General features: G+C 49.0%; 2 protein-coding genes across 6 annotated transcripts in view; one reads left to right on the forward strand and one right to left on the reverse strand.

Moving 5' to 3' along the window:
* Positions 1-4,515: 4,515 nt before the first annotated feature.
* On the reverse strand, positions 4,516-19,800 carry C22H22orf31 (chromosome 22 C22orf31 homolog). Of its 2 annotated transcripts, none has more exons than XM_009438090.5 (3): positions 19,714-19,800; positions 6,303-6,731; positions 4,516-5,051 (listed from the first exon to the last, which is right to left on the reverse strand). In XM_009438090.5, exons 2-3 carry the CDS (start codon positions 6,609-6,611, stop codon positions 4,611-4,613), a joined length of 750 nt encoding a protein of 249 aa, XP_009436365.2. In that variant the 5' UTR covers positions 6,612-6,731; positions 19,714-19,800; the 3' UTR covers positions 4,516-4,610. The 2 variants fall into 2 exon arrangements, with proteins under 2 accessions (XP_009436365.2, XP_054531631.1); XM_054675656.2 differs by lacking the exon at positions 19,714-19,800 and adding an exon at positions 7,678-7,823.
* Positions 18,842-21,200, forward strand: part of KREMEN1 (kringle containing transmembrane protein 1) — a 93,756-nt gene continuing 91,397 nt past the window's right edge. The window contains exon 1 of one of the 4 annotated variants that reach the window (XM_016938895.4): positions 18,842-19,064. In XM_016938895.4, the coding sequence (XP_016794384.1) occupies positions 18,968-19,064 (97 nt within the window). In that variant the 5' untranslated portion in view covers positions 18,842-18,967. The remainder of the gene's footprint in view (positions 19,065-21,200) is intronic. The other 3 variants (XM_016938896.4, XM_024352890.3, XM_024352891.3) reach the window with 3 other exon arrangements.

Below are 21,200 nucleotides of genomic sequence, written 5' to 3' on the forward strand. Positions count from 1 at the left end.
CAAATCCCAATGTACACGATTTCAGGTCTCAGACGCCATGCCTCTCCAGCCCACGCCTTTAGGCAGGTGATGGCAGCAGCTAGGAATAGGGTGTACATGATCCACAGCCCTGCGGAGCCAGGTCAAGCCGCTGCTATGAAAGCTCCAGGGTGATGGGGACGATTCTGCCCAGTGTCCTCAGTCTGTCCCCTCAGGTCATGGTCCCAAGTGAAATGACAGAGTTCACAGCCCTGGTCTTGGCTGAGGTCCAGGTCATAGTAAGGGCATGTTCTTGGGGCCCTCGACCTGAACTCTGACCCTCCGGGCAGGGAAGAGGAGGTTGTCCCCTTTGGTTGTCCTGGCTTTGGAGTCCTTTGCAAAAATATTTTGGGCCCCCTGCCACTGGCTGCAGAAATGGCTCGACGGGGTGTGTGGGGACAGACACCCAGAAGGAATGTACTTTTGCGGCCTTGGTGTCCGATGGGGCTGGGGGAGAGTGCTCTCCACTGACCCAGCAGCACACCCATGTGCAGTGCGCCTGCATCTGTGTGGGGGCAGCCACACCCCTTGGCTGCTGCTTCCTTGGGCTGCCTTTCTGGGGTCATGTGACTGGACCTACGAGGTCTGCACTGAGCTCCATTTGAATGATACCTTTCCTATCCTGTTTCCCCATGGAAGCACCGCTTCAGGGTTATTCAGTCCTCTGCCTCATGGCTGAAATTGCTCATCTCGTCTGCAGATGTCTACTATCCTGTCTACCTAATGCACTATTATGTATTGATTCTCCATGAGACAGAGAGAGAGAGAGACTATCAGATAGTTTACACCCAAAGGGTAGGTTTTTGTATATTTTTCCAGCCTTTTTTATTAAGGGGAAGGGGAGAGTTTAAAAACCCAAACCGTTGTGGTTTTAAGGTGTTTCATTTTTAAAAGGGAGAGAGAATCTATTTAAAGCTATTTCAGATCAGGGATTGTCATCCTTTTTTGTCCAATGTATTCCTTGTTCTTTAAAAAAATTTTTTTTAGAGGAAACTAATATTAGTCTTTGTGTTCACTAACTCTTCTGGTCACTTGTATTTATTTATTCATTCATTCATCAGATATTTGTTGCCATCTGAAAGAACTGGCCCAGTGGGTCTGAAAGCTCACTTGAGAATAGGAAACTTGAGACCTGGCCCCCTGTGGGTAGGAGAACAAGGACCACCTGGGCTGCCAGGTGATTCTCCAGTCTTGAACAAGTCTCCACCTGGGTTCTCCAGTCTTGAACGAGAATCTCACTCTTATCAGAATGTTTTTCTTAACCTCAGCGTATGATGAGGAAATTTACTTATCTCTAGCTAGGATTTGACAAATTCCAACATCAAATGATCAAAACATTTGCCACTGAGGCTTCACTGGTGAGATCCGTCCTCCGTCCTCGGGTGCAGTCCCTTGGGGGCTGCTCCTCGGACTGCGCCCCGCACACCTGTTATCGAGGGTGTGAGAAGCGCCTAAGCTGGTGACATGTGATCTGGGACGCCTTCATTTCTCGGGCCAGGAGTAGCAGCTGCTAAGGACAGCAGCTTGCATTGCGTGGTTTTAGGGAAGCAGGGTCTGGCTTTTAATATGAACTGCAAAAAGCAGCTTCTCACTGAGATTTTTTTGTTGTTGTTTCTGGGGGGTTTTTTTGTTTTGTTTTGTTTTTAATGCCTTTGAGTGCATTTTTTCTTCCTCGTCTGAAACCGAACTCCCAAAGTGGCTTTCTTTAGCCCTGGCTGGAAAACCACCTCTCAATAGCCTTAAGCAATAAATAGATGAGTAGAGAATGTGGCTTCAACTGGGCTTATTAAAGTAAGTGTGTCTAGTTTTCACTTGAACAAGTGATAGCTGCAGATGGCGAAAGAAACCCATTTAATTTTTGTAGCTTACAGGTGGTAGAAACAAAAATGCAATTTTAAAACCTTAAATACCAAATACCAACCATTGCCTTTTTTTTTTTTTTTTTTTTGAGATGGAGTTTTGCTCTTGTCGCCCAGGCTGGAGTGCAATGGCGCGATCTCACCTCACTGCAACCTCTGCCTCCCGGGTCCAAGTGATTCTCCTGCCTCAGCCTCCCTAGTAGCTGGGATTACAGGCATGCGCCACCACACCCGGCTAATTTTGTATTTTTGGTAGAGACAGGGTATCTCCATGTTGGTCAGGCTGGTCTTGAATTCCCGACCTCAGGTGATCCACCCACCTCGGCCTCCCAAAGTGCTGGGATTACAGGCGTGAGCCACCACGCCCGCCCAGCAATACCAACCATTGTCTTTTAAATTTGTGTTGGCTTCTCAGACAGGGAGATCACTGGAATAAAATAACCAATGGTCTTATTTTGTCACACATAAATCAAAAGAAATGTCCTCTTTGAAGTTGTAAGACTCCACCAATGACAGACACCCTTTTCGGTGGACTCTGAGTGGTGTGTGAGTGGTTTTATAGCCATGGAAACTAGGAGTATCTCACTTTCCACTGAGAACCCCTGCCCCCAATCCCTCTAAGTTGGGGTGTGGCAGTTGGGCAGGGTCAAGTGACCCAGCCCTGGGTGTAGGACAGCCATATACAGTGAAGAGTTCTAGAACCAGCTAAAAATGGAAGTTTGGGTGTTTACCAACAAGGTACCTCTTTATGGATGCAGCCCCAGTAAGCTGGCTTTAACTCTCAGCTCCTTCCCTGTCTCCTCCTAATCCAAGCCCTTTTATAAAATAAAGCCCCATCTGTCCCACTGCTCACATACTTATGTGCTGCTAGTCTCTACTCGAAGTTCGTGCAGGACTAATGCTTTTAAAATGAGGTCTAAAAAATAATTACTAGTCGAGACTATTATTCTTTAAACAGAACTGCCTTTTTCTACTCTTTGTGTAAACTCTTTCTATTGTGTTGGTCTAACGAGGCACTATTTTAAAATTTTTTAATTTTTCCCATAGCACTTAAAAGAGATTTTGTAAAGACCTTGCTGTAAAGATTTTGTAATAAAATGGTCTAAGGGCTCTTTTTCCAACATTACCATTTTAAAAAAATGTTTTAAAAGCTAGAAGACAACTTATGTATATTCTGTATATGTATAGCAGCACATTTCATTTATGGAAATATGTTCTCAGAATATTTATTTACTAATATATTTATCTTAAGCCATGTCTTATGTTGAGAGTGTGACATTGTTGGAATAATCATTGAAAATGACTAACACAAGACCCTGTAAATACATGATAATTGCACACAGATTTTACATATTTGCAGACCAAAAATGATTTAAAACAAGTTGTAGTCTTCTATGGTTTTGTAACAAATTGTACAAATGACTGTAAAAAAAAAAATACAATTTTATCAAGTATGTGTTATATGTTGTCATTGGTCTGTTCAGTAAAAGTCTACAGATTCAACAAGGGGAGGTTTGCATGGGGCAGTACTTTTAACTTCTACTCGTCCATGGAAGCATTCATATAACTTTCTCTCCTGTTAATATAGAGTCCAGGTTATTGGGGGTTTAGGCAGTGTCACAGGAGAGCATCTGTTATAAGGTATGTGGGTTTACATCCTTATGAGAATGGTAGGCTTTCTGCTCAGCCCTATGTAGAAGGAGCTAGGGAAAGTGATAGTGATTGAGCCTGGGGTCCACTTTTTATTTTTTATTTATTTATTTATTTATTTATTTATTTATTTATTTATTTTTGAGACAGAGTCTCACTCTGTCACCCAGGCTGGAGTGCAGCGGCGCAATCTCGGCTCACTGCAAACTCCGCCTCCCAGGTTCAAGCCATTCTCCTGCCTCAGCCTCCTGAGTAGCTGGGACTACAGGTGCTCCTTACCACGCCCGGCTAATTTTTTTTTTTTTTTTTTTTTTTTTTTTTTTGTATTTTTAGTAGAGACGGGGTTTCACCGTGTTAGCCAGGATGGTCTCGATCTCCTGACCTCGTGATCTGCCCACCTTGGCCTCCCAAAGTGCTGGGATTACAGGCATGAGCCACCGCGCCCGGCCATCCACTTTATAAAAATAAGGAACCATATGGCCAGGCGTCGAAGCTCATACCTATAATCCCAGCTATTCAGGAGGTTGAGTCAGGAGGATCTCCTGAGGCAGGAGTTGGAGACCAGCCTCAGCAACATAGTGAGACCCCATCTCTACCGAGAAAAAAAAAAGCTATACGTGTTGGGGTCCAAATGTAGTCTTAGCTACTCAGGAGGCTGAGGCAGGAGGATTGCTTGAGCCCAGGAAGTCGAGACTGCAGTGAGCTATGATCATGCCACTGCACTCCAGCCTGGGCGACAGAGCTGTCTCAAAAGAAAGAAAAGGAAGGGAAAGAAGGAAGGAAATAGGGAACCATAGCCTGAATATAAAACATCTGCTTTATCTGTCAGGCCTTTTCCTACCTGGAAGACTAAGAGACTCTCAAGGCCTTGGAGGAAAAATATTCCAAGCATCTACCCTTCAAAATTACCTAATCATGAGTGGAGAGGGACCCTTGGTCTTCAGTGAATCTGGTACCTCTTTGTTTCCCCTGAGAGGGAGTCGCTAATTTGTAAAGCACTCTGCGATGACACGGAAGGTGCAAAGTTTTGTTTATTTTTCAGATCTCTAGCAGAGAATACTCTAATCCCATGAGTTCTTGTTCCTATTTTTTGCTCTTTAACTTGGGCCATTTCTTGAGTACAGGCTCCTCGTGGACACCTGGCTGCTTCCTGCCAGGGAACCGGTCCCTCTGAGCACCTTCAGAGATGGCACCCTGACTGCAAAGAGCCTCCCAGAGCTTTTGTTTAATGGCCTTGCCCAGCTCCAGGCTGTACCTCTTGGGGGTCCCTGAAGGATTCCACAGCATTGGCTCCACCACAGCGTGGTACAGAGCCTGGTAACCCTCTGTGGGGAGACCATGGATGGTTAGCGTGTCCTCCGACAACTGCTGTCTCTTTTGGGTTTCAGGAAGCAACACTCGGCCCTTCCAGGCTGCTGTCCCACTGTCCTGGGGTAGCGCTTGGGTGGCAGCCACATGTTCAGCATATCTGTCCTCAAGATCTTGGCAGACTGTTAGTTTTTTCTCCTTTGAACTTTCTTTACTCTAGCCAGGAAGAAAGCAGAGAAGTCAAAGCTAAAACTTGAAAGGGGAGCTCAGAATAATTATCTGGGATTTGTGTCCCAGAGTCTTGGTTACAGCAACAACCAACATTTGTCTAGCATGTTCTAGTTTACTGAATTCCTTTATGTACATACCACTGCATGTGTTCCCCATAACCCTGTGAGGTCAGCAGGAGACAACTTTATAGGCAAAGAAATTGGAATTGGTTTGCCCAAGGCCACACAGCTAGAAGGTTAATAACAGCTGTCAACTATTGAATGCCACGCAAGATCCTAATTATTTACCCTCTGCCAGGCTCTGTTCAAAAGCCTTTTGCATGTATTATTTAACATTCATGAAGCCCTATGAGGGAAGGGCCGTTATCCCCCATTTAATATGATAATATCAAGGCACAAAGAAATTAAGCCCGAGGTCGTCCTCAATTACAGTCCGAGTTGGGATTTGAACCCTGATGGCCTAGCTCCAGGGTACACTGAGCTCTGCTGGCCACCATGGGGTAACAGACCTGGATTCCAATCAGGCCTTCGTAGGCCAAGTTCTCCATGTGGACGCTCACAATCCCGATCCATAGCTGACCACTGGTTGTGTGTGTGTGTGTGTGTGCACAAGCATGCACTACCCATATCCTAGCCTTCCTTCTCACCCTTATTTTTCCTTCATGTCAAGTCTGTGCTTATGAAAGCCACCTCATCCTTCTCTAGAACTAAGCATAGTGTAAATGATAAATAGCATGACCCCAAAATCTGGGGCATTCTTCCACTCTGTCATGCTACACCTCCTCCCCACATTCTGTCTTCAACTTTAGGATTTCCTTCACTTGGTATAGATCTTTTTTTCTTTTCTTTTCTTTTCTTTTTTTTTTTTTTTTTTGAGACAGGGTCTTGCTCTGTTGCCCAATCAGGAATGCAGTAGTGCAATCATGGCTCACTGCAGCCTCAACCTCCTGGGTTCAAGTAATCCTCCCTCCTTAGCCTCCCAAGTAGCTGGGATCACAGGCGTGTGCATCATGCCTGGCTTTTTTTTTTTTTTTAGTAGAGATGCGGTCTCTCTATGTTGCCCAGGCTGGTCTTGAACTCTCTGAGCTCAAGTGATCCTCGCTGCTTGGCCTCCCAAAGTGCTGAGATTACAGGCGGTAGCCGCACGCCATATAATCTCAACCGTTAAGTGTTCTCTGGCTTTACCTTTTCCCTCCCCTCGCCCGTCACATTTTCCCCACCACTGGTCCTCGTCTACCTCTCTGATGCCTCCTGCAGGCCTCCTATGCCCTGCTGGCTGCTTGCTCTTGGAACTGATGAAGTTTCTTTTCCTGGCCTGCTGGGTGGCTTTCATCACTGAATCGTCCTTGTGCTTTAATCTCTTCGAGAGTTTTCCTTCTCCAAACTTGCATGGTGGTGGGCAGCACTTATTCTTCAGTTGCCGCCTGAGTACAAGCTTAACCAGGGAGAAGGAACTGGCAATTAATGGGTTCCTTACAACTTCCCAAGAGGAAGTGGTAGCCGGTGCTGGGGCATTAATGTTCTGCTTTGCACATGTTCTGGCCATCCAGATGTTGGTGAGAGCCGGTGAGTCCACATAGCAGTCCTGAAGCCTGGTATTTAATAAGATGGACTGTCGGAGTCCATAGATAGGGATGCTGGGGTCTCGTCTCACATTGATTGGGTGCTAGAATTATAAGGAGGGAGAAATGAATTTTAAAAGGACCGTTCTTCAGCAGAGAATAAAAGGTCTACTTTGAAGGCAAAATATTAACATCTTTTTATAGGCCATTCCTTCCACCCAGTTCTTAGAAATTTACTATATGTCCTCTCCTGTTCACCAAAGCCTTTTATACCAAGTAGGGAGGAGATAGTCACTCCACAAGGTTACAGTAATATTCAGGCTCTCAAAGAACATAGCATGCCAGGGCAGGAAGTCGGGGGTCAGGGAGGGTTCACAAGGAATTGAAGACAATTCCTGCCTGCTGGAAAGATATGGAAGGCAGGGTCACTCAAGACTTCCATATGAGCTGTAGACACTCAACCATGCTGCAACACAGACATGACAGTCGGTAAGTTCTGCCAAGCCCTGAATACGCTTTACACTTTCTTTTTTTGTGTGTGGGGGGGACGGAGTTTAGCTCTTGTTGCCCAGGCTGGAGTGCAATGGCGTGATCTTGGCTCACCGCAACCTCCGCCTCCCGGGCTCAAGGGATTCTCCTGCCTCAGCCTCCGAAGTAGTTGAGATTACAGGCATGCACCACTGCACCCAGCTGATGTTGTATTTTTAGTAGAGACAGGGTTTCTCCATGTTGGTCAGGCTGGTCTCGAACTCCCAACCTCAGATGATCCGCCCGTCTCAGCCTCCCAAAGTGCTGGGATTACAAGCATGAGCCACCATGTTCGGCTGAATACACTTTCTAACCAACTGCCATGCGCCAAGAAGAGCTCATTCACAGGGAAATCAATATACTCTGGGGACCATAAAAGCAACACGAAAACATTAATGCTGCCGGCCTCCATTTCCTGGGACCAACTAAGAGCAACAGAACAATTTGGATAGATTAGAATCACATATTTAAAGAGATCTGGCTTTCTAAGAAATGTCATCTATAGAAATAAAATCACCTTACCATATTTCAGTTGCCTTAAATTTTATTTTCGCTAGCTTAGTAAGGGGAAGAAATATGTATTTTCTCTTTCCTTTCTCTCTCTCTCTCTTTTTTTTGTTTTTGTTTTAATATTTCTAGTCACCTGTCTTTCTCTGCCTTAGTCACATATGGGCAAATTGCTGTTTGTTTAGATTTGGGCTCAATGCAGGCAGCTTTGAGCCATTATCTCTAGTATTTGTGATGTCACTTTGGTTTGTGATGTGGGTGTGGGTGGGCGTTATATCATCAGATTTTATAGTTAAATTATGTGGGAAGAAGTTCTATACGGTTTTGCTTCTAGCCTCAGAAACTTCTGAAGTCCTCATTTCCCCCAGAATGGCTTGGATGAATTTTGAAGATCTTCATGTTCTTGAGAAGTATGTTTTGCAGGAAATGTAGTCAAATATGCAGACCAGATTTGGGGATATGGGTAGTGAGATGCATCCCTACATGTGCAAAAGTGCCCTCCTTCATGTACATAAAGGAGGCACTGTTAAGTTCTCAGAACAGCTGCCAAGGTTAGGGACCAGGAATGAAAGAACACGTTCCTGCAGCCCTGGGCACCTTTCCCTGCATGTCTCTCCCGGGAAGACTACATGGTTTCTGGAATGTGGTTTTATTTTACATCCCATGGCAAATGCAGTAATTAGAGCTGTTAGCAGTGTCAAGGGCTTGAAAGGAGAACAAAGCCGCCTCTTCCTGGGAACTCTTGGGCAATGCCTCACTGCTTATCAGGTGCTCGTCCTGTTGGTGGGTTTGATTCTTTCATTTGTAAAATGCCTCAGGAGCCTCCCTCCTGAGGGGGAGGCCAGTGAAATGATGGAAAAACAGAGTATGAATCTGGCAGGGGCTCCTGGAATCGCATGTGTTGCCTGCTTGAGTTTTTAAGTGTTGTCCCTGGAGTGAATCAGAGCCTGCAGGCGGACCGCACCACAGGCTGTGGTGGAACCACCTCCAGGCCTATGGCAGCTGGACCCACAGACACTTGAGAGGACAATTGCTCCCTTTCAGTGGCGAGCCCTGGCCTCACCTCCTAAGAGCTGGGTCGGTTTTAGAGCAGGGCTTTGGAAAGGGTTTGTCTTTGGGAAGAGTTTGCGAATGTCTGGAGACTGGGCAGGCAAGAGTCTTTCCAAAGCTGGTCAATCTTGGAAAAATGGCACCGGGCTCCTGGGCTACCTGGAAATTACCATCTGTCTTTACTCTGCAAAGCAGGGACAGGAGGGAAATGTCAAGCAAAAAAAGGCATAATAGGAGTAGGTCATCTGTTTCTCTTTTCTCCTTCTCCATCTTGAGTTTGGCTTTCCTGCATCTCATCTTTCCACACACTCATCTGTTAGATTTACTCTGCTAGGTCTTTTACTCAATGACTCTGCTTGGTTTTTTACTCACTCTGTCCCCCAGGCTGGAGTGCAGTGGTGCGATCTTGGCTCACTGCAACCTCCGCTTCCTGGGGTTCAAGCAATTCTCGTGCATCAGCCACCCAAGACGCTGGGATTACAGGCGCGGACCACCAAGCCCAGCTAATTTTTGTATTTTTAGTAGAGATGAGTTTTCACCATGTTGGCCCAGCTGGTCTCAAACTCCTGGCCTCAAGTGATCCACCCACCTTGGCCTCCCAAAGTGCTGGGATTACAGGCGTGAGCCTGTGCTCAGCCTCAATCTCCTTCTTCCAGCAGAGAGCTGTTCACATGGGCAGCACTTGATACATACTCTTCAAGTTCTATCAAATTCTGCCTTCTCTGCCTTCATTGTAACTCACTTCAATTGACTATGCCACAACAGGTAACCCTCAGCCTTCCTTAGAACTAACCCAGGGTACTTTGTTCTAAGCTATTTCTCCTATGTCAATAAAACTAATATTTATTGAATGCTTCCTGAAGGCCAGGCACTGTTCTAGCCACTTTACTAGCATCATGTCATGAAATGCTACCAACCGTCCTATGAGTTTGAGCACTGTTCCCTGTTTCACAGATAAAGAAACTGAGGCACAAGTTGCTCAAGTATCATGCCTCAAGTAACCAACAAAGGCTGAACCCAACCAAAGTCTATACTGCCCTTGTTTTTGTTTTTGTTTTTGAGACAGAGTTTCACTCTTGTCACCCAGGCTGGAGTGCAGTGGCACGATCTTGGCTCACTGCAACCTCCACCTCCCAGGTTCAAGGGATTCTCCTGCCTCAGCCTCCCAAGTAGCTGGGATTATAGGCACGCACTATCATGCCGGGCTAATTTTTGTATTTTTAGTAGAGATGGGGTTTCACCATGTTGGCCAGGCTAGTCTCAAACTCTTGACCTCAGGTGATCCACCTGCCTTGGCCTCCCAAAGTGCTAGGAATACAGGTGTGAATCACCACACCCAGCCCTACTGCCCCTGTTCTTAAACACTCACAGTTATCACCGTGATGCCTGGCCTCTCTGTTGGTCAGCCCATCCATCTACCATACCCGGGCCCAGTTCTAGTCCTGTCCTTGTCATGAGACTTTCTCTAGGCTCAGGAGGGAATCTGCCTGTGTTGGCATCCCAGATCCATCTTTCATTAGGCAAGTGAATTCATACCCCTGAACCTTAATTTCCTCAGCTGTGAAATGGGCCTAGTCATACTGCCTACCTAAGGGTTATTGTGAGTATGAAGTGGGACAATGCATCTGAAATACTTGGCATGGCTCCTGGTGTATAGTAAGCACTCAATGAATATTTGCTTTTTTGTGTTTTTGTTTTTGTTTCGAGACAGGGTCTCAGTCTGTCACCCAGGCTGGAGTGCAGTGGTGGGATCATGGCTCATGGGAGCCTCGACCTCCTGGGCTCAAGCAATCCTCCCACTTTGGCCTCCCAAGTAGCTGGGGTCACAGGCTTGTTTTTGCCCAGCGATTTTTTTTTTTTTTTTTTTTTTTTTTTTAATTGTAGAGATGAGGTCTCCCTGTGTTGCTCAGCTTAGTCTGGAACTCCTGGTCTCAAGTGATCCTCCTTGGCCTCCCGAAGTGCTGGGACTACAGCTGTGAACCAACACACCTAACCCATGTGAAAGTTATTTTTTACTTATTTATTTTTTTGAGATGGAGTCCCAATCTGTCACCCAGGCTGGAGTGCAATGGCACATTCTCAGCTCACTGCAACCTCCGCCTCCTGGGTTCAAGCAATTCTCCTGCCTCAGCCTCCCGAGTAGCTGGGATTACAGGTGTGCACCACCACGCCCGGCTAATTTTTGTATTTTTAGCAGAGATGGGGGTTTCACCATGTTGGCCAGGCTGGTCTCGAACTCCTGACCTCGTGATCTACCAGCCTTCACCTCCCAAAGTGCTGGGATTTCAGACGTAAGCCACTGCGCCTGACCATGTGAATGTTATTAATATTATGGTCCATTTACTCATCTGACCCTTTCTTGAGCTCCTGTTGCTCATGGTCTAAGTGATGTAATGCAACATTTGATATGATCTTTGTCTCAGGTCATTCATGTACATCAATCTGGTTTATGGCCGGTGTGGTGGCTTGCACCTATAATCCCAGCACTTTGGGAGGCTGAGGCAGAAGGATCACTTGAATCCAGGAGTTCAAGATGAGCTTGGGCAACAAAGCAAGACCCCATCTCTACAAAAAAGAAAAAGAACAAAGAAAAAAAAATCTAGTGTATGAGGCCAAGCAATGAGCCTCTTGGAAGTAGGGAAAGTTTCTGATCTGACTTGGGTATCAGACTTTCATGATCCATCTTCATTATATATTTGTCAGATCGATTGACCTCACAGAAGTGTTGAATGTAGAGGAGCTACATCCCCTGGTTATGGGAGTTGTTCAGAATATTCTATGCTTTGTTAAACGGAAAGGGAAGCAGGTAGCTGAAGATAAGATAAGGAAGTGGTTAGTCTTTAGCAGAGATTGTCCCATCAAAGGCTGTTTAGAATTTTAAAGTCAGGATAGAATGACTACTTGGTCCAGGGTACTAAAACCATGGCAAGAGTTTCCATCATGGGTGCCAGCACCTGATCCGGGGAGCTCGGGGTTGAAGCAGTAGGGCTTACATGTTGCTGAAAGACCTCTTCCTTAGTTTGATTCTCCCATGAAGCTTTTTTATTCTGCTGAGCTCAGTCTCACTAACCTTTATTTTCCACCCATCATTTGGAGCTGTGCTTCCTGACATATCTAAACCACCGCTTCTATTTGCAAACACATCTGTCCTTCTTTGATGTTTAGCCAAACTTTCCTCACAGTATTTTTAGCTCCTATAATCTTCCTTCTTCCTTTTTTTTTTGTCTTTCCTTTACTACGACCTTTCTTCTTTTTAGCTTCTCTTAGCTCTTATTCTCCTTCTGGTGGGTCAGCTAATAAAGAAGAAATTGAGTCAATTTCTATTAATTCTTGTCTTCCACCTTTATGGCCCTGCCCCACCCATGCAATTCTAGTGGAATTTAGTTGCTTTTAATTTCCTCAGATGTTTTTGTTTTAACACCCAAGCAGTAAACTTCCATACCCATGTGGGAACATATCAGAGGTTCATGATGCAAAAGAGAAACACTTTGGATGGGAAAGAATTGGAAAAGATTCCTGAACTGTGATGCAAACTCGGAGGACCAATGATTTGGACCACATGTGCCAAATATGCACCAATCATGGGCCAAGTATGCAAAATAATGGTGTCCTGTGTGCCTTCCCACCAGTTCTCACCTGACTCCCGCAGATGTCCCACACTTCCTCCTTTCTTTCTTTCTTTCTTTCTTTTCTTTTCTTTTTTTTTTTTTGAGATGCAGTCTCGCTCTGCTGCCAAGGGTGGAGTGCAGTGGCACGATCTTGGCTCACTGCAACCTCCGCCTCCTGGGTTCAAGCAATTCTCCTGCCTCAGCCTACCGAGTAACTGGGATTACAAGCACTCACCACCATGCCCAGCTAATTTTTGTATTTTTAGTAGAGACAGGGTTTCACCATGTCAGCCAGGCTGGTCTTGGACTCCTGACCTCAGGTGATCCACCTGCCTCGGCCTCCCAAAGTGCTGGGATTACAGGCGGGAGCCACCGCGCCCAGGCAACGCCTCCTCAATGCTAACCCAAACCCTACTGTGAGTCTTCAGAGATGCCCACCTGGATGCCCCACAGACAACTCTAACTCATTATGTTCAAGACCAGAGTCTTTCTCTTCCTTCACCCCCATCAGAACAAGCAAATGACTGCCTTTCTTGAATTTCCCATCACTAGTTGTCTGAGCCAGAATCCTGGGAGACTCAGTAATGATACAGTGCAGCCTCAAGCCCGAGGCTGAAGGAAAATCGGGAATACAGATCCTATCTTCATTTAAAGTTGGGACAGTCTGTTCATAATGGATTTTTTTGCATTCATTTAGATGTTAAAAAATTATTTTAAAATATTGCATTAAATACTATTTACTAAATATATTTATTAGATGTATAAAATATCTATTAAATAATATTTATCTTGATTACTGGATTTTTTATTGTGTTTTCTAAAAATCCTCTTAAACTCTGTGCCTGAGGCACATACTTCACTTGCCTCATTCCAGTCCCAGCTCTGGACCACTCAGTAAGCATTTGGTGACAGAAACCTATTATTTTATTTTTTATTAATTATTATTATTAATTTTCTTTTTTCTTTTCTTTTCTTTCTTTTTTGACACAGACTGTCACTTTCTCTCCCAGGCTAGAGTGCAGTGACATGACCTTGGCTCACTGCAACTTCCACCACCAGGGTTCAAGTAGCTGAACCCTGCGTTAGCTTCCCAAGTAGCTGGGATTACAGGCATGAGCCACCACGCCTGGCTAATTTTTGTATTTTTAGCAGAACTGGGGTTTTGCCATATTGGCCAGGCTGGACTCGAACTCCTGACCTCAGATGATCTGCCAGCATCGGACTCCCAAGGTACTGAGATTACAAGCATGAGCCACCGTGCCCAGGCTATTATTATTAATTTTAGAGACAGGGTCTGGCTTTCTTGTTGCCCAGGCTGGGTTGCAGTGGCTCTATCCTCGTTCACTGTAACCTCAAAGTACTGGGTTCAAGAGATCCTCCCACCTCAGCTTCCCGAGGTACTGGGATTACAAATGTGAACCACCATACCTGGCCTAATGACAGAATAAGGAGGCATCAGGTACAGTAGCAAGCATCTGTAGCCCCAGCTACTGAGTCTGAGGTGAGAGGATTGCTGGAGCCCAGGAATTCGAGGCTGTAGTGTGCCATGATTGTGAATAGTCACTACAATCCAATCTGGGCAACATATCAAACCCCGTCTTTTTTTTTTTTTTTTTTTTTTTTGAGACAGAGTCTCACTCTTGCCTGGGTTGGAGGACAGTGGCACTATCTCTGCTCACTACAACTTCTGTCTCCCGGGTTCAAGTGATTCTCCTGCCTCAGCCTCCCAAGTAGCTGACATTATAGGCGCATGCCCCCACACCTGGCTAATTTTTATTTATTTACTTATTTTTTACAGATGGGGTTTCACCATGTTGGCCAGGCTGGTCTCAAACTCCTAACCTCAAGTGATCCACCTGCTTCAGCCTCCCAAAGTGCTGAGATTACAGGCACGAGCCATCCTGCCCGGGCTCAAGACCCTGTCTTTAAATTTCTTTTTTTTTTTTTTGAGACGGAGTCTTGCTCTGTTGCCTGGGCTGGAGTGCAGTAGTGTGATCTTGGCTCACTGCAACCTCTGCCTCTCGGGTTCACACCGTTCTCCTGCCTTAGCCTCCTGAGTAGCTGGGACTACAGGCACCTGCCACCATGCCCAGCTAATTTTTTGTATTTTTAGTAGAGACGGGGTTTCACCATGTTAGCCAGGATAGTCTTGATCTCCTGACCTCATGATCTGCCCACCTCGGCCTCCCAAAGTGCTGGGATTACAGGCGTAAGCCACTGTGCCCGGCAAGACCCTGTCTTTAAAAGAAAAAAGACAAGGAGGTGGCTCAACCTGGTACTTTTTTTTTTTTTTTTTTTTTTGAGACGGAGTCTTGGTCTGTCTCCCAGGCTGGAGGGCAGTGACACGATCTCGGCTCACTGCAACCTCTGTCTCCTGGGTTCAAGCCATTCTCCTGCCTCCATCTCCCAAGTACCTGAGACTACAGGCGCCCGCCACTACACCCGGCTAGTTTTTGTATTTTTGTAGAGATGGGGTTTCACTATGTTGGTCAGGCTGGTCTTGAACTCCTGACCTTGTGATCCTCTTGCCTCGGCCTCCCAAAGTGCTGGGATTACAGGTGTGAGCCACCACGCCTGGCCCAGCCTGGTACTTGTGAGGGTAAGACTAGGGTTCCACTGCCTGGGTTCAAAGCCCAGCTCTAACACGATGTCACCTTTGGGCAAGTCATTTCATCTCTCTTTGTTCTGGGGTGGGTGTGGGGCTGGTAAGAATGCCTCCCTCATAAGGCTACTGGGCGGATTTTGTGAAATGCAACTGCAGACACCCTGCATAGCCTTAGTCAAGTCTGCAGTAAACGTTTGCTATTGCTGTCGTTATAATCAGGCCCCCTCCTCCAGGGCTCTTTCCATAAAATGAGTGCCCTTTGAGCAGAAATCATCCCAACTGGAGTTTCAAAGACAGTTGAATGACCCAAACTCCAACATTGCAGGTCTCCTGGCTTCTTGGCCAATCCTGCTGCCCTCGGAGGAAGAAAGGGGCCTTACTTGCACAGTGCAAACAGACAAATGGACACCAACATCTTTCTGGAGGCCCAGGAGCTGCATTCAGTGTCCTCACTCTTTCCATGAAATAAAGCTGCTAAACACCCCAGGCATGTAAAGCACTGAAATGAGTATCCCGGGTTGCTCTCTGCCAGAAGCCAGGACCACAAAAGACCTTGAGCTGTTAAGTGCCATGACCTAGACATGCTGGGCTGTATTTTTAGCCTCTTGTGCACTGTTTCCATCACCTGTGCTGGGCTTTCAGCTGGAAAAGAGAAGGTGGGGGTGGAGAAGGCTAGAGGGATGTTTTTCACTGCAGCCAGTGCCAGGAGGAGCTTGCACACTATTTCTGAGTCCTGTTGTACAATAGGACCATTTTCATGGGTGTGCAACCTGTATATCAACATAGGCCCCCTTGCTTGGAAGGGCCCCACACATGCTTTATCTTTTCATCTTCTGCTGTCACTGTCTTGAAATTCTTTTTTTTTTTTTTTTTTTTTTGAGATGGAGTCTTGCTCTGTCGCTCAGGCTGGAGTGCAGTGGCACGATCTTGGCTCACTGCAACCTCCACCTCCCAGGTTCAAACAATTCTCCTGTCTCAGCCTCCTGAGTAGCTGGGATTACAGGCACCTACCGCCAAGCCCGGATAATTTTTTGTATTTTTAGTAGAGATGAGGTGTCACCATGTTGGCCAGGCTGGTCTCAAACTCCTGAACTCAGGTGATCCACCTGCCTTGGCCTCCCTAAATGCTGGGATTACAGGCGTGAGCCACAGCGCCTGGCCTGTCTTGAAATTCTTAATAAGTTTGGACAAAGGACATACATTTTCATTTCTCACTGTGTCATGCCAATTATATGGCTGGTCCTAAGCAGTGTACATGACAGAGAGAGCCAATTGGAGGAGGGGCTGCTGCCAGCCCAGGAGGGGTGCCTTCCCGCAGCAGGCAGGACAGACCAAAGCTACTATCACAAGGCATGGCTGCCCAGACTTGGCCAAATAAACTTTGTTTCCAACTTCCTGGGTGCCCTTCCTATTTTCTCCTCTGAAACCTGAATGAGATGCAGAAAGAACCTTGTGAACTGGAGAGACCTGTGTCCTGCTTTGCTGAAGTCTTTCTCTGGCATCCTGCTTAAAGTAGTCCAAAGGTTAGCCAGGTGTGGTGGCATGCCTCTGTAGTCCCAGCTATCCAGGAGGCTGAAGTGGGAGGCTCACTGGAGCCCAGGAATTGGAGGCTGCAGTGAGCCATGATCTCACCACTGCACTCCAGTGTGGGCGACAGACGGAGGCCCTGTCTCCAGAAAAAGAAAAAGAAAAAAAATCCACAGAACATGTGGTCAACATAATTTTCTTGTCTTTGCAGTACTTTTTGTTCTCCGGAATTTGCGTGTTTTCAGGTTGACTAGAATGTAAGTTCCAAGAGGAAGGTTTGGTCTTGGTAGCTGTATCCTCAGCCCTTGGCATGTTCCTCGCTGAATATTTGCTGAACGAAGGAAAGTTCGACTTTATTGAGTGTTTGCTTTGGGCTGAGAGCTTCACCTGCATCTTCTCATTTCATTCTCTTCAAAAGCACTGCTGTCTGGGAGGGCACAGAAGTCCCGGAATAAGGGTTCTCAGGTCCGGTGGAGAAGGTGGGAAGGGCCCAAAATTGTGGAAAAGGGGAAAGCTGGACAAAAGTGGGGATCACCGGTGGCAGGAGGTGGGGGGGCGGTCCCCAGGACCGAGGCTGGCTGGGTAAGGGGATGGTGGGTGCCCCTAAGTTCCAATAAGAAGCCCAGAGGATCCTTGAACTCGGGAATGACACATGAAAACAATAACTGAACAAGATTCTTCTTGCTACAGCGCTGAGTAGTGTGGGTGGAGAGGGACAGAGATCGAGAGGCCTCGTGGGAGGTAGCTGCGCCCTTGGGGCCCGGCCCTGCGAGCAGCCGTGGGTGGGGAAAGGAGTTTGGGGGGACGCGGGCTCTGGGAGTGGATAAGGGGGTGGCGCCCGGGGGTTGAGGGGGCCCAGGGGCGAGTGTTCCCAAGGCGGGCCGGTCCCGCCCAGCCGCGCTCTGGGTGCGGCGAGTCTGCACACTGGGGTAGATGTTCCCGCCGCCGCGCCGGGCGCAGGTCTGCACTTGCAAGCCCGGGACCAGGGACTTGAAAGCGCCCGGCGCGCCGCCTGGACCTGCCCCGCCGGGCGTCACCGCTGCGCTTTAGGCGGGAGCTGTAGGAAAATCCCCTCTGCCTGGGGGGAGGGCGGGGGAGGAGGACGGCCCACGACCGACCCCGGGTGCGGCAGAGGAAGACCTTGCCGGGGTCGGGGCGGGGGGAGGCGGGCAAAGGGCCTACCACGCTGGGGCCGAAAGTTTAAGCAAGCCGCGCGCTCTCTGATCCCTAACATCCCAGGCTGTAGGATAAGCAGTACTGTCTCATCCATTTCTGGACGTTGCGTTGGGCGTTTTACTTGCTTCTATCTCATCGAATCCTCTGAAGGCCTTTTATTATTCCTATTCTGCAAACGGCTGAGCCTCAGACAGATCAGGAAAGTTGCCCTAGTTGAAACTGGCTATGTGATAAGATACGGAACCAGGGGTCAGTATGTGGCTGCAAACTTGGGGTGGAGAAAGAAATTCAACATTTGCTGAACTCCTGCTGTGCGTGCGTAAAAGCTTCCATGCTTTCGTGTTTTTTTTTTTTTTTTTTTTTTTTTTTTTGAGACAGGGTCTTGCTCTGTCACCCAGGCTGGAGTGCAGTGGTGCGAAGAAGGCTCACTGCAAGCCCGACCTCCAGGGCTCAAGCGATCCTCCTGCTTCAGTCTCCTGAGTAGCTGGGACCACTGAGTTATTTATTTTTTTCTTGTAGAGATGGGGTCTCGCTGTGTTGCCCAGGTTGGTCTCAGAATCCTGGGCTCAAGCGATTCTTCCGTCTCGGCCTCCCAAAGTGCTGGGATCACAGGAGTTGTTAGCCACCGCACTCGGCTGTAGGCATTCTTATTTAGTGCAAGCGCTCTGAGGAGTAGTAGCTATTATCACCTCCATTTAACAGATGAGGAAATTGAGGTAAGAGCTATTTTTCCTTTAAACCTGTCCAAGGTCTTACAGGTGACCAAGTGGGATGTGAACTCTCCAAAGCATTCTTTTTTTAACCATTACGATGAGCTAAGCAAGGGAAAACAGTTTGCAAACTGCTGTTGTAATTATTACCGCTGTAGCTGAGCTCGCGCGTGGGTCACGACCTAAGTGAGGGTGGAGCAGGGGTCACTGGGAGCCCGGCCTATTTCAGCCCGGCCAAACCGCTTGGTGACTTGGAGGCCGGGCCGAGGCCCCGCCCCTCACCTGCTGATCCTACCCTTGGATGGGACAAACAGAGGGCCCTGCGGGGCCGGCCCAGGTGAGGCGAGAGATGGGCGGGGCCTGATGCGTGAGTGGCAGGAGCAGCGCGCGGCCGGGGCGGGGCGTGCGTGCGCAGCGGGCTCCGCCCCCCGGGCCTCTCCGCGGATCCGGGCGGGCCCCAGGCTGCAGGGGCGGTGGCGGCGCTGAGCTGGGCGGGCCGGGGCGGGGCGGCCGGGCGGCCGGGGCGGGGCTACACTCGGGTCCCGCGTCCTGCTCCCATGGCCGCCCCCGGCTCCCCGCGCTGCCCCCTTTACCCCGGGCCGCGCCCCGGGGCCCCGCACTGACGGCCCATGGCGCCGCCCGCCGCCCGCCTCGCCCTGCTCTCCGCCGCGGCGCTCACGCTGGCGGCCCGGCCCGCGCCTAGCCCCGGCCTCGGCCCCGGACCCGGTGAGTGTGAGCGACCCCCCGCCGCCCGCCCTGAGCGGAGCCCACTCGAGGGGCGACAAGGGCCGGCCGGCCTGAGAGCCCCCTCCCTCCCGCTTCAGGACCTTCCGGGCCCCTTCCCCGGGCCCCTAGGCGACGCCCCTCAGGCCAGGATGGTCCCTTCCTGGGACCCGGGCTACCCCCAGGCCCGTCATCGACGCCCCCGGGCCCGGTACTGTCCCCTGGCTGCAGGACCCGGTGCTCCTCAGCGACGCCCCTCAGCCCAGGAGGCCCTCTCCGCCTTGAGTCTTCCAAGACCCTCTGCGACGCCCCCCGGGCTGGGACATCTTCTCTGTCTCGGGATCTGGGACCCGCTGCCCGAGTCCCTCAGCGACCCCAACCAGGCCGGGACGCCCCCTCTCCCCGGTACCTCCTGGGATCCCGTCCCAAGTCCCCAGGGACTCCCCCCGGGCCGGGGCGTCCTCTGCTCCCCGGTACCTCCTAGGATCCCGTCCCAAAATCCCCAGCGACTCCCCACGGGCCAGGACGCCTCCTGCTCCCCGGTACCTCCTGGGATCCCGTCCCCAAGTCCCCAGCGACCCCTCCCGGGCCGGGACGACCCCTGCTCCCCAGTACCTCCTGGGATCCCGCCCCAAGTCCTTCATCGACGCACCTTGCACCGGGACGACTCCCCCGCTACAAGAGGCTATATGCCCCTCTCCGAGACCTCCAGCGACATCCCTCCCCTGGGCCAAGGTCCCCTCCCTGAGCCTCACTGCGACGCCCCCGCGTCCCCCAGTCCTCTCCTCCCGCCTACACCGGTGGAACCCGGCGCCTCCCCGCGCAGAGCAGAGCGGAGGCGGGAGGAGCCGGCGCTCAGCCCCTTTTCCTGAGTCCTCGGCTGCACCCGCTTGGCGGACATTGTAACTTCTGCCTCGCGAGGAACGGGATGGACTTGTTCGCCCTGCTAGAGGCAGGTTAGGGTCCTGGGACGACCTTGTACCCAGACGGACGGGACGTGCCCTCTCTCTCCGCTGGGCCGCTTTGAACTTCCCTATGACTCAGGTGATGGCGCAGAAGGGGGAGAGAAAAAAGGAAGCAGCGATGGGAAACTTCTCCCCAACTGAGTTTAGGGTGCTCTTCCTGAGGGTGCAACGCCGAGCTCCGTGTTTTGGGTCAGCCCACACCTTAGACAGGTCACTCACTACCCAGGCCAAGGCCAAGGCCAGGTCTTCCCGAGGTGAGGCCCTGGACCAGGATGAAGCTTGGATTTTGCTTAACTTCCACACGCAACCTTGTAGCCGAATCCTTTCTAAGTTGAAGAGAAGGCAAGAGGGCGTTGCATTTCTCTGCAGGCTGTTTGGGTGTTGAGCATAGGCCATTTGTGAAAGGGATGGGAAGAGTTTATTACCAGTCTGCAGGAGTAGGAAAACCCGCCTCTGGGTTCTCCACCCAAAGTCACAGACTGATGTTGGAAAGGATGGGATTTTGCTGGTGTAAGAAAACTCAGAGTTGCTTTGTTTACTCATTGGCTTGGATTAGCGAAAAAGCTAGGACTTGGTGTTGTCACTTACTGCGTGACTTTGGGCCATGCCTTCAGCTCTCTGAGCCTCAGTTTCCTCATCCGTAAAGACAGGATAACTTCTTTGCAGAGTGTTGTGAAGATTAAATGATATACTGTAGGTAACATACCCGCATATAGGAGGGAGTCAATAAACATATTTTAATAATACTTTTATAGGGCCTCACAGTTCATCGAGTGCTAGACACCTCATTTACCCTGGGAATGCTAAGAGCTTTCGGTCTGATTCATTTCTGTAAAAGGCTAAGCTTGGCTTTAAATTAGTAGAACTGGGGTCTCCAAGTGTTGTAAACCTGAGGCTCAGTAAGTGGTTTCTGAGTGATCACCGTCTTTTATGGGACTTCTACAGTATGATCACTTCTACTGTTGTGAGGAGTGAGGGACATTCCGAGAGCCAGGATATGTCAACATGACTGTAACCTAGTAACCCCTTAGCTCCACTTTGCTATCTGTGTGGTCAGGGTTTAATGTCCCCTACAAAGAGAGAGGTATGGGTGGAAATAGACTGGTTCCCCTTCTGGAAAGGGCAGAGCAGCAGCTCTGAAAAGCATCAAGTGAGCCAACTCTCCTTAAGCTCG

The sequence above is a fragment of the Pan troglodytes genome, chromosome 23 (genome assembly GCF_028858775.2).
Source record: "Pan troglodytes isolate AG18354 chromosome 23, NHGRI_mPanTro3-v2.0_pri, whole genome shotgun sequence".
In the NCBI taxonomy this organism is placed as follows: Eukaryota; Metazoa; Chordata; class Mammalia; order Primates; family Hominidae; genus Pan; species Pan troglodytes.

Bases quoted from the DNA above. Each gene is read 5' to 3' on its own strand.
- C22H22orf31 (XM_054675656.2), bottom strand. The intron at 5,052-6,302 runs GTAGACGAGGAC...CTTCCTGGCTAG, and splicing joins CTGCAGGAGGCATCAGAGAG to AGTAAAGAAAGTTCAAAGGA.